The sequence below is a fragment of the Pseudophryne corroboree genome, chromosome 10 (genome assembly GCF_028390025.1).
Source record: "Pseudophryne corroboree isolate aPseCor3 chromosome 10, aPseCor3.hap2, whole genome shotgun sequence".
Lineage (NCBI taxonomy): Eukaryota > Metazoa > Chordata > Amphibia > Anura > Myobatrachidae > Pseudophryne > Pseudophryne corroboree.
Window position 1 is genome coordinate 86,500,642 of NC_086453.1, and position 13,538 is coordinate 86,514,179.

Here is a 13,538-nt window from a genome sequence, read left to right on the forward strand (position 1 = left end):
TTGCCAAGTGCAATATTGCATCTTCGGGTTGAGTTCGTGTGACTGGCGGTTGGGAGACAGTCGGTCACCATACCGATGGCGGGATTTTAGATGGCCGGGGAAGAGGGGTTGTCACGCTTTTGCTCTGAATTCTATGCGCCAATCATATACACATAACAAAACTGCTGTGGCTGTGACATTTGCACATTTCTTTTATCTGAAACCAAAATGATCACCTACCTCCCATGCCTTCTGCTCTCCTTGGCCTTGTATTTCACACAGTACATGATGAGAACACCCATCATCACTAGTAATATAAACCCTGCTACCAGTCCAGCCACCAGCCCGGCCACATCCACAGCAGGGGAGTTTCCTGTAGTACAGAAATGGATGGAAAGTGGTAAAAACTTTCTGAGAAAGATAGAACAGTAAGAACCAAAAATCTTTTCTCTAACGTCCTAAGTGGATGCTGGGGACTCCGTCAGGACCATGGGGATAGCGGCTCCGCAGGAGACAGGGCACAAAAATAAAGCTTTAGGATTAGGTGGTGTGTACTGGCTCCTCCCCCCATGACCCTCCTCCAAGCCTCAGTTAGGTTTTTGTGCCCGTCCGAGCAGGGTGCAATCTAGGTGGCTCTCCTAAAGAGCTGCTTAGAAAAAGTTTTTTAGGTTTTTTATTTTCAGTGAGTCCTGCTGGCAACAGGCTCACTGCATCGAGGGACTTAGGGGAGAGAATTTCAACTCACCTGCGTGCAGGATGGATTGGATTCTTAGGCTACTGGACACCATTAGCTCCAGAGGGAGTCGGAACACAGGTCTCACCCTGGGGTTCGTCCCGGAGCCGCGCCGCCGACCCCCCTTACAGATGCTGAAGATTGAAGGTCCGGAAACAGGCGGCAGAAGGCTCTTCAGTCTTCATGAAGGTAGCGCACAGCACTGCAGCTGTGCGCCATTGTTGTCACACACTTCACACCAAGCGGTCACGGAGGGTGCAGGGCGCTGCTGGGGGCGCCCTGGGCAGCAATATTTTAATACCTTATGGCAAAAGAATACATCACATATAGCCATTGAGGCTATATGTATGTATTTAACCCATGCCAGTTATCTAAAACTACGGGAGGAAAGCCCGCCGAAATAGGGGGCGGGGCTTATTCTCCTCAGCACACAGCGCCATTTTCCTGCTCAGCTCCGCTGTGAGGAAGGCTCCCAGGACTCTCCCCTGCACTGCACTACAGAAACAGGGTAAAACAGAGAGGGCGGGCATTTTTTGGCGATATATTGGATATATTTAAGCTGCTATAAGGAACAACACTTATATAAGGTTGTTCCCATATATATTATAGCGCTTGGGTGTGTGCTGGCAAACTCTCCCTCTGTCTCCCCAAAGGGCTAGTGGGGTCCTGTCTTCGATAAGAGCATTCCCTGTGTGTCTGCTGTGTGTCGGTACGTGTGTGTCGACATGTATGAGGACGATGTTGGTGTGGAGGCAGAGCAATTGCCGATAATGGTGATGTCACCCCCCAGGGAGTCGACACCGGAATGGATGGCTTTGTTTATGGAATTACGTGATAATGTCAGCACATTACAAAAATCAGTTGACGACATCAGACGGCCGGCAAACCAGTTAGTACCTGCCCAGGCGTCTCAGACACCGTCAGGGGCTGTAAAGCGCCTTTTACCTCAGTCGGTCGACACAGACACAGACACTGAATCTAGTGTCGACGGTGATGAAACAAACGTATTTTCAAGTAGGGCCACACGTTATATGATCACGGCAATGAAGGAGGCTTTGCATATCTCTGATACTGCAAGTACCACAAAAAGGGGTATTATGTGGGGGGTGAAAAAACTACCTGTAGTTTTTCCTGAATCAGAGGAATTAAATGACCCCTTTCCCGCCAGAGGTTAGGGCGCGCTGGGAAACACCCCCTAGGGTGGATAAGGCGCTCACACGCTTATCAAAACAAGTGGCGTTACCGTCTCCTGATACGGCCGCCCTCAGGGATCCAGCGGATAGGAGACTGGAAACTACCCTAAAAAGTATATACACACATACTGGTGTTATACTGCGACCAGCCATCGCCTCAGCCTGGATGTGCAGTGCTGGGGTCGTCTGGTTGGATTCCCTGACTGAAAATATTGATACCCTGGATAGGGACAGTATTTTATTGACTATAGAGCAATTAAAGGATGCTTTCCTTTATATGCGAGATGCGCAGAGAGATATTTGCACTCTGGCATCGAGAGTAAATGCGATGTCCATATCTGCCAGAAGGAGTTTATGGACGCGACAGTGGTCAGGTGATGCGGATTCCAAACGACATATGGAAGTATTGCCGTATAAAGGGGAGGAATTATTTGGCGTCGGTCTATCGGATCTGGTGGCCACGGCAACTGCCGGAAAATCCACCTTTTTACCTCAGACCCCCTCCCAACAGAAAAAGACACCGTCTTTTCAGCCGCAGTCCTTTCGGTCCTATAAGAACAAGCGGACAAAAGGACAGTCATATCTGCCTCGGGGCAGAGGAAGGGGTAAGAGAGGGCAGCAAGCAGCCCCTGCCCAGGAACAGAAGCCCTCCCAGGGTTCTGCAAAGCCCTCAGCATGACGCTGGGGCCTTACAAGCGGACTCAGGAGCGGTGGGGGGTCGACTCAAGAATTTCAGCGCACAGTGGGCTTGCTCACAGGTGGACCCCTGGATTCTGCAGGTAGTATCTCAGGGTTACAGGTTGGAATTCGAGAAGTCTCCCCCTCGCCGGTTCCTAAAGTCTGCTTTGCCAACGTCTCCCTCAGACAGGGCGACGGTATTGGAAGCCATTCACAAGCTGTTTTCTCAGCAGGTGATAGTCAAGATACCCCTCCTACAACAGGGAAAGGGGTATTACTCCACGCTATTTGTGGTACCGAAGCCGGACGGCTCGGTAAGACCTATTCTAAATCTGAAATCTTTGAACCTGTACATACAAAAATTCAAGTTCAAGATGGAGTCACTCAGAGCAGTGATAGCGAATCTGGAAGAAGGGGACTTTATGGTGTCCCTGGACATAAAGGATGCTTACCTGCATGTCCCAATTTGCCCTTCACATCAAGGGTACCTCAGGTTCGTGGTGCAAAACTGTCATTATCAGTTTCAGACGCTGCCGTTCGGATTGTCCACGGCACCTCGGGTCTTTACCAAGGTAATGGCCGAAATGATGATTCTTCTGCGAAGAAGAGGCATATTAATTATCCCTTACTTGGACGATCTCCTGATAAGGGCAAGGACCAGAGAACAGCTGGAGGACGGAGTAGCACTAACCCAACTAGTGCTGCAACAACACGGGTGGATTCTGAATTTTCCAAAATCTCAGTTGACCCCGACGACACGTCTGCTGTTCCTGGGAATGATTCTGGACACGGTTCAGAAAAAGGTGTTTCTTCCGGAGGAGAAAGCCAGGGAGTTATCCGAACTTGTCAGGAACCTCCTAAAACCAGGGACAGTGTCTGTGCATCAATGCACAAGAGTCCTGGGAAAGATGGTGGCTTCTTACGAAGCGATTCCATTCGGCAGATTCCACGCACAAACTTTTCAGTGGGATCTGCTGGACAAATGGTCCGGATCGCATCTGCAGATGCATCAGCGGATAACCTTATCGCCACGGACAAGGGTGTCTCTTCTGTGGTGGTTGCAGAGTGCTCATCTGTTAGAGGGCCGCAGATTCGGCATACAGGACTGGGTCCTGGTGACCACGGTTGCCAGTCTGAGAGGCTGGGGAGCGGTCACACAGGGAAGAAACTTCCAGGGAGTATGGTCAAGCCTGGAGATGTCTCTTCACATAAATATACTGGAGCTAAGAGCGATTTACAATGCTCTAAGTCTGGCAAAACCCCTGCTTCAGGATCAGCCGGTGTTGATCCAGTCGGACAACATCACGGCAGTCGCCCACGTAAACAGACAGGGCGGCACAAGAAGCAGGACAGCAATGGCAGAAGCTGCAAGGATTCTTCGCTGGGCAGAAGATCATGTGATAGCACTGTCAGCAGTATTCATTCCGGGAGTGGACAACTGGGAAGCAGACTTCCTCAGCAGACACGATCTACACCCGGGAGAGTGGGGACTTCATCCAGAAGTCTTCCACATGATTGTGAACCGTTGGGAAAAACCAATGGTGGATATGATGGCGTCCCGCCTCAACAAAAAACTGGACAGGTATTGCGCCAGGTCAAGAGACCTTCAGGCAATAGCTGTGGACGCTCTGGTAACACCGTGGGTGTTCCAGTCAGTGTATGTGTTCCCTCCTCTGCCTCTCATACCGAAAGTACTGAGAATTATACGGCAAAAGGGAGTAAGAACGATACTCGTGGCTCCAGATTGGCCAAGAAGAACTTGGTACCCGGAACTTCAAGAGATGCTCACGGAGGATCCGTGGCCTCTACCTCTAAGACGGGACCTGCTTCAGCAGGGACCGTGTCTATTCCAAGACTTACCGCGGCTGCGTTTGACGGCATGGCGGTTGAACGCCGAATTCTAAGGGAAAAAGGCATTCCGGAAGAGGTCATTCCTACACTGGTAAAAGCCAGGAAGGAGGTGACTGCACAACATTATCACCGCATTTGGAGAAAATATGTTGCGTGGTGTGAGGCCAGGAAGGCCCCCACGGAGGAATTTCAACTGGGTCGATTCCTACATTTCCTGCAAACAGGATTGTCTATGGGCCTCAAATTGGGGTCCATTAAGGTTCAAATTTCGGCCCTGTCGATTTTCTTCCAGAAAGAATTGGCTTCAGTTCCTGAAGTCCAGACTTTTGTAAAAGGAGTACTACATATACAGCCCCCGGTTGTGCCCCCAGTGGCACCGTGGGATCTTAATGTAGTCTTGGATTTTCTCAAATCCCATTGGTTTGAGCCGCTCAAATCGGTGGAGTTGAAGTATCTTACATGGAAAGTAACCATGCTACTGGCCCTGGCTTCAGCCAGGAGAGTATCAGAATTGGCGGCTTTATCATATAAGAGCCCATATCTGATTTTCCATACGGACAGGGCAGAACTGCGGACGCGTCCTCATTTTCTGCCTAAGGTGGTGTCAGCGTTTCACCTGAACCAGCCTATTGTGGTGCCTGCGGCTACTAACGATTTGGAGGATTCCAAGTTGTTGGACGTGGTCCGGGCATTGAAAATATATATTTCAAGAACGGCGGGAGTCAGAAAGTCTGACTCACTGTTTATATTGTATGCACCCAACAAGATGGGTGCTCCTGCTTCTAAGCAGACGATTGCTCGTTGGATTTGTAGCACAATTCAACTTGCACATTCTGTGGCAGGCTTGCCACAACCTAAATCTGTCAAGGCCCATTCCACAAGGAAAGTGGGCTCATCCTGGGCGGCTGCCCGGGGGGTCTCGGCATTACAACTCTGCCGAGCTGCTACTTGGTCAGGGGCAAACACGTTTGCAAAATTCTACAAATTTGATACCCTGGCTGAGGAGGACCTTGAGTTCTCTCATTCGGTGCTGCAGAGTCATCCGCACTCTCCCGCCCGTTTGGGAGCTTTGGTATAATCCCCATGGTCCTGACGGAGTCCCCAGCATCCACTTAGGACGTTAGAGAAAATAAGAATTTACTTACCGATAATTCTATTTCTCGTAGTCCGTAGTGGATGCTGGGCGCCCATCCCAAGTGCGGATTGTCTGCAATACTTGTACATAGTTATTGTTACAAACAAATTCGGGTTGTTATTGTTGTGAGCCGTCTGTTCAGAGGCTCCTACGTTTGTCATACTGTTAACTGGGTCCAGATCACAAGTTATACGGTGTGATTGGTGTGGCTGGTATGAGTCTTACCCGGGATTCAATATCCTTCCTTATTGTGTACGCTCGTCCGGGCACAGTATCCTAACTGAGGCTTGGAGGAGGGTCATGGGGGGAGGAGCCAGTACACACCACCTAATCCTAAAGCTTTATTTTTGTGCCCTGTCTCCTGCAGAGCCGCTATCCCCATGGTCCTGACGGAGTCCCCAGCATCCACTACGGACTACGAGAAATAGAATTATCGGTAAGTAAATTCTTATTATTTTCTCCTTCCTCCATTTGGAAGACACTTCTAGACCATGGGGATGTACTAAAGCTGCCTCTACAGGAGAGTATGCAGAGCTCAATACTTTCCTTACAAAAGTAGCATTTCTGGATGCAGTCACAAAATCTGTAAAGCTTAGTTAATGTATGAACCGAGCATAATGTAGCTGCTCTACATAGAAACATAACATTGAAACATAGGGCCGGATGTAGTGACGCCCGAGATCTCCAGAAGTGCGAGATGCCGGCCTATCTCTGACTTTTTTAAAGGGGCAATCACTTACAAGGCATGGTTCTTACACCTCCAGCGATCTCGGTTGTCATCTGGCTCATGGAATTTGATGCCAGATAAGAATCTCTTGGCCCATCTAGTCTGCCCCTTTAACATAACTGCTCTGCAGAATATCCATGCTTTGCCGCCCACGCAGTTATAACCGAGCGTGTGGAATGTACTTAGATCCTAGATGGGAGAGGTTGATCAGCCTTCTGAATTGAGGCCTTAATCCATCTGAATGCTGGCCAACCTCTTTGCTTAACGTCATAAAGAATCTGTAAACCATCAGTTTTCCTTATACTGGTAGTAGTCTCCACGGTGCCTAACAGTAGTCTCCTTACGGTGCCTAACTGAGACAACTGACCCTAATCCGTTGTTTTGTTCGATTTAGTAAAAGAGGATATAGTTTCCTGATTAAGATGAAATTCAGTCATTAATTTAGGTTGAAAATAAGGTAGTGTACGTATTACTGCCCTATCTTCATAAATGATGAGAAATGGAGGTCTACAAGATAAAGATCCTAATTCTGATGCTCTTCTAATTAATAATATTCAATATGTAGATTCACCCCCTGCAAAACAGCACAAATGGTGTAATGGTTAACATTACTACCTTACAGCTCTGAGGTCATGGATTCAATTCCCACCATGGCCCTAACTGTGTGGAGTTTGTATATTCTCCCCATGCTTGCATGATTTTCCTCCGGGTGCTCTGGTTTCCTCCCACAATCCAAAAATGTACTGGTAAGTCTTTGAACGAGGACACCATCTTTACTAGTAACCTCATACAACTTTGAGCTGATGGACTTCTGACCTTGAAAAGTTTTCAAACTAGATTTTGAATGTTGAAGATCTTTGCTAGTTGGGTATTGAACTCTAGGCCTATTAATATCATACACTCACTGGGAATCATCTTGAATTTTTGCCAATTGAAAACCCAGCCATGGGACTGTAGGACGTCCACTGCCCTTAGCAGATCTACCTGAAAAGCATCCTTTGAGAAGCAAATTGTTTAAATAGGGAATACGCATTATTCCCATGGAGCTTAGGAGGGGTTGTGACTAATCCAAGAGTAAGAGCCCTGAATTAAAAATGTCTTCCTTCAACCACAAATCTTAAGACATTGATGGCCTTCTCAAATGGGCACATTAAGAGAGGCATCCTTGAGGTCATATACATGCCAAACATTTCTTTACCTCCATTCTGTTGAGGACTGTTCTTACAGAAGCCATCCTGAATCGGTCTACTGGGAGTTTTGTATTTAAGTACATTAAATTTAAAATGGGTCTGTGACTCCCATCTGGTTTTTGGACTAAAAGATACTGGAATAAAATATCATTCCTCGTTGATTATCTGGAATGGGGACAACAACTCCTGAATCCAGAAGAGCCGTGACTGCTTGGTCTAAAGCCAGACCCTTATCTGTCCTTTAGCAACCCTGTTGAATATACAAGCTAAACTAGTGCTGACCTACTACTTCAGCAATTAATAAAAAAAAGGGAAGGGTTTATATACTACAAAAAGTTAACCTATTAAGTGCTAGCTCAGAGGTTCCCAAACGCAGTCCTCAAGACACCCCAACAGTCCAGGTTTTAGGTATATCCATGGCTCAGCACAGATGGTTAAATCAAATTGACTAAGGTGCTAATTAAGTCACCTGTGGCCAAGCATGGACACATTTAAAACCAGGACCGTTGGGGTGCCTTGAGGACCGCGTTTGGGAACCTCTGTGCTAGCTCTTCAACCCTCACTACACCCCATGGTTTAGTCACCCATATTGAGTAAGGAGAAAAAGTATATACTGAGCACTGTGCACTTCTCCGCTAAAGGTACAAAACACCCTATTATTATTATCATCATCATCATCATCATCATCATAGGATGAGGCCCTATCTGTACCAGCTATGAGCTGGTGCAAAACTCAAGTGTTTATGTGGGTGGACAAGGCTATTTGCCCTTACAGAAAACATGCTCCACCACTTTAATCTTGCTTCACAATACAAACCCTTATGTTTACACAGGTCTGCAAAACCTGTGTACCTGGTCCTCAGTAATCCAGGAACTCCTTAACGCCAACCTGTATTGCTATCTTGTCCTTCATTTGGACTGAAAAGCAATTCACATCTGTAGGGGTACATCAAAAATGCTTCTCAACCTCCTTTACTTATGCTCTCGACTATTTCTTTGAAGACATTAGCCAAATTGGTCCCGAATCTGAACTTGTCGAAATGGTTTTTGTGTGGCATAACTGTATTTAGTGATTTGCTGGAACGGTCGACATTGATTCCCTTCTCCAGTCTTCAAAGTAAATTTAATCTCCCTGCCTTTGAGCCTTTGTCTTACTTTCAGATCGGTCATTGATGGAATCATATATCTAAACAAGTGACATCTGCTGATCCCCTGGTAACTAAACTGTTTACTCGTCTTACGCAATCCAATTCTAAAGGTGACATAACGTTTTGGTATAACATTCTTATTGATTTACTCCCCGTTTCTAAGTCCGCTGCGTAAAGGAAATGGGAAACGGACTTTTGAGGTCATTCTGACCTGATCTCTCGCTGCAGTTTATCGCAGCACAGCGATCAGGTCAAAACTGCGCATGCGCCGGCGCATGGCTGACAGTCGGCGGATGTCATTGCCTAGCGATTGCCTCTGCCTGATTGACAGGCAGAGGCAGTTGCTGGGCAGCGAGGGGGTGGCACGGCGCCGTTTTGTGGGCGCAGTCCGGCCAACACAGGCATGGCCGGACCGGACAGGCCGCAGCGCCTGCGTGATGTCACCCGCAGCCACTGCGACCCAGGGCAGCGATGAGTAACTCCCGGCAAGCCGCAGGAGCTGCGCTGGCCGGGAGTTACTCTTCAAGTACAAATGCATCGCTGCTTTTGTACTTGTGTGTGTGTGTGTGTGGGGGGGGGGGGGGGGGAGGGGGGGCGGCCTGACATGCGCGGCGGACTAGCTCTGTGCCGGGCATCCCCCCGCATGTCAGTGTAAGTGATCATAGCTGTGCTAAATTTAGCACATCTACAATCAGGTCGGAATGACCCCCTTAGGCATTACACTTTCTCCTCCCCAATGGAGTAACATTTTTCAATCCTCCTATACTGTGTCTCGGTATTCGGCTTCAATCACACCAAAATGCATATTAAACTGATCCACAGGTTGTACCTAACTCCCGATAAATTGCACACGTTCTGGCATACATGCTCTAAGTTTTGTTGGTGGCAATGCAGTGAAATACTGTAGGCCATGTATTCCATATTTTCTGGTCCTGCCCTAATATTACCGGGTTTTGGTTGGAGATTTTTTAATTAATAAACAAAGTCTTAGATGTATCCCTGTCCCCATCCCCCTCCTTGACCTAATTAAATATAATTCCTGATGGCATTCCGTCCCATAAGCGCTAAGTTTTCGGCCATATTCTCATAGCCGCTCGTGCGGCTTTGGCTCAAATGTGGAAACAACTCACTGCACCTACCCTGTTGAAAGATGTTCAGAAAATTTGCTTTAATTTTGTTATGGAAATGTAATAATAAGAATTTACTTACCGATAATTCTATTTCTCATAGTCCGTAGTGGATGCTGGGGACTCCGTAAGGACCATGGGGAATAGCGGCTCCGCAGGAGACTGGGCACATCTAAAGAAAGCTTTAGGACTAACTGGTGTGCACTGGCTCCTCCCCCTATGACCCTCCTCCAAGCCTCAGTTAGGATACTGTGCCCGGACGAGCGTACACAATAAGGAAGGATTTTGAATCCCGGGTAAGACTCATACCAGCCACACCAATCACACCGTATAACTTGTGATCTGAACCCAGTTAACAGTATGATAACAGAGGAGCCTCTGAAAAGATGGCTCCCAACAATAATAACCCGATTTTTGTAACTATGTACAAGTATTGCAGACAATCCGCACTTGGGATGGGCGCCCAGCATCCACTACGGACTATGAGAAATAGAATTATCGGTAAGTAAATTCTTATTTTCTCTAACGTCCTAAGTGGATGCTGGGGACTCCGTAAGGACCATGGGGATTATACCAAAGCTCCCAAACGGGCGGGAGAGTGCGGATAACTCTGCAGCACCGAATGAGAGAACTCCAGGTCCTCCTCAGCCAGGGTATCAAATTTGTAGAATTTAGCAAACGTGTTTGCCCCTGACCAAGTAGCTGCTCGGCAAAGTTGTAAAGCCGAGACCCCTCGGGCAGCCGCCCAAGATGAGCCCACTTTCCTTGTGGAACGGGCTTTTACAGATTTTAGCTGTGGCAGGCCTGCCACAGAAAGTGCAAGCTGAATTGTACTACAAATCCAACGAGCAATAGTCTGCTTAGAAGCAGGAGCACCCAACTTGTTGGGTGCATACAGGATAAACAGCGAGTCAGATTTCCTGACTCCAGCCGTCCTGGAAACATATTGTCAGGGCCCTGACAACATCCAGCAACTTGGATTCCTCCAAGTCCCTAGTAGCCGCAGGCACCACAATAGGTTGGTTCAGGTGAAAACGCTGGAACCACCTTAGGGAGAAACTGAGGACGAGTCCTCAATTCCGCCCTGTCCGAATGGAAAATCAGATAAGGGCTTTTACAGGATAAAGCCGCCAATTCTGACACGCGCCTGGCCCAGGCCAGGGCCAACAGCATGACCACTTTCCATGCGAGATATTTTAACTCCACAGATTTAAGTGGTTCAAACCAATGTGACTTTTGGAACCCAAACTACATTGAGATCCCAAATTGCCACTGGAGGCACAAAAGGAGGCTGTATATGCAGTACCCCTTTTACAAACGTCTAAACTTCAGGGACTGAAGCTAGTTCTTTTTTTGGTAGAAAATTGACAGGGCCGAAATCTGAACCTTAATGGACCCCAATTTCAGGCCCATAGACACTCCTGTTTGCAGGAAATGTAGGAATCGACCCAGTTGAATTTCCTCCGTCGGGCCTTACTGGCCTCGCACTACGCAACATATTTTCGCCAATTGCGGTGATAATGTTTTTGCGGTTACATCCTTCCTGGCTTTAGATCAGGATATGGATGACTTCATCCGGAATGCCTTTTTTCCTTCAGGATCCGGTGTTCAACCGGCATGCCGTCAAACGCGGCCGCGGTAAGTCTTGGAACAGACAGGGTCCTTGCTGGAGCAGGTCCCTTCTTAGAGGTAGAGGCCACGGATCCTCCGTGAGCATCTCTTGAAGTTCCGGTTACCAAGTCCTTCTTGGCCAATCCGGAGCCACGAATATAGTGCTTTCTCCTCTCCATCTTATCAATCTCAGTACCTTGGGTATGAGAGGCAGAGGAGGGAACACATACACTGACTGGTACACCCACGGTGTTACCAGAGCGTCTACAACTATTGCCTGAGGGTCTCTTGACCTGGCGCAATACCTGTCGAGTTTTTTAATCATGTGGACGACTTCTGGGTGAAGTCCCCACTCTCCCGGGTGGAGGTCGTGCTGAGGAAGTCTGCTTCCCAGTTGTCCACTCCCGGAATGAATACTGTTGACAGTGCTATCACATGATTTTCCGCCCAGCGAAGAATCCCTGCAGCTTCTGCCATTGCCCTCCTGCTTCTTGTGCCACCCTGTCTGTTTACGTGGGTGACTGCCATGATGTTGTCCGACTGGATCAACACCGGCTGACCTTGAAGCAGAGGTCTTGCTAAGCTTAGAGCATTGTAAATGGCCCTTAGCTTCAGGATATTTATGTGAAGTGATGTATCCAGGCTTGACCCTAAGCCCTGGATATTCCTTCCCTGTGTGACTGCTCCCCAGCCTCGCAGGCTGGCATCCGTGGTCACCAGGACCCAGTCCTGAATGCCGAATCTGCGGCCCTCTAGAAGATGAACACTCTGCAACCACGACAGGATGGATACCCTTGTCCTTGGTGACAGGGTTATCCGCTGATGCATCTGAAAATGCGACCCGGACCATTTGTCCAGTAGGTTCCACTGGAAAGTTCTTGCGTGGAATCTAGCGAATGGGATTGCTTCGTAGGAAGCCACCATTTTTACCCCGAACCCTTGTGCATTGATGCACTGAGCCTTGGTTCGGTTTTAGGAGGTTCCTGACTAGCTCGGATAACTCCCTGGCTTTCTCTTCCGGGAGAAACACCTTTTTTCTGGACTGTGTCCAGGAACATCCCTAGGAAACAGAAGACAAGTCGTCGGAACCAGCTGCGATTTTGGAATATTGAGAATCCAATCGTGCTGCCGCAACACTACCTGAGATAGTGCTACACCGACTTCCAACTGTTCCCTGGATCTTACCCTTATCAGGGAATCGTCCAAGTAAGGGATAACTAAAATTTCCTTCCTTCGAAGGGATATCATTTCGGCCATTACCTTGGTAAAGACCCGGGGTGCCGTGGACCATCCCTACGGCAGCGTCTGAACTGATAGTAACAGTTCTGTACCATAACCTGAGGTACCCTTGGTGAAAAGGGTAAATTTTGACATGAAGGTAAGCATCCTTGATGTCCCGAGACATCATGTAGTCCCCTTCTTCCAGGTTCGCAATCACTGCTCTGAGTGACTCAATCTTGAATTTGAACCTCTGTATGTAAGTGTTCAAAGATTTTAGATTTAAATTTAGAATCGGTCTCACCGAGCCGTCTGGCTTCGGTACCACAATAGTGTGGAATAATACCCCGTTCCCTGTTGCAGGAGGGGTACCTTGATTATCACCTGCTGGGAATACAGCTTGTGAATGGCTTCCAAAACTGCCTCCCTGTCAGAGGGAGACGTCGGTGAAGCCGACTTTTGGAAACGGCGAGGGGGAGACGTCTCGAATTCCAATATGTACCCTTGAGATATTACCTGAAGGATCCAGGGGTCTACTTGCGAGTGAGCCCACTGCGCACTGAAATTCATTGAGAATGGGCCCCCACCGTGCCTGAGCTTGTAAGACCCTAGCGTCATACTGAGGGCTTGGCAGAGGCGGGAAAGGGTTTCTGTTCCTGGAAACTGGCTAATCTCTTCAGCCTTTTTCCTCTCCCTCTGTCACGAGCAGAAAAGAGGAACCTTTTGTCCGCTTGCCAACAAAGGACTGCGCCTGATAATACGGCGTCTTATTTTGAGAGGCGACCTGGGGTACAAACGTGGATTTCCCAGTTGTTGCCGTGGCCACCAGGTCTAAAAGACCGACCCCAAATGTCCCTTTTCAAAGGCAATACTTCCAAATGCTGTTTGGAATCCGCATCACCTGACCATTTTACTGGTAGAATTGGACAACGCACTTATACTTGATGC

The 13,538-nt window shown here is 48.2% G+C and overlaps 1 protein-coding gene across 4 annotated transcripts in view; it reads right to left on the bottom strand.

Moving 5' to 3' along the window:
- Positions 1-13,538, bottom strand: part of PRRG2 (proline rich and Gla domain 2) — a 151,186-nt gene that overhangs the window by 30,469 nt on the left and 107,179 nt on the right. For all 4 annotated transcript variants that reach the window (XM_063942572.1, XM_063942574.1, XM_063942571.1 and 1 more), the window contains one exon: positions 220-352. In XM_063942572.1, coding sequence (XP_063798642.1) covers positions 220-352 — 133 coding nt within the window. The remainder of the gene's footprint in view (positions 1-219; positions 353-13,538) is intronic.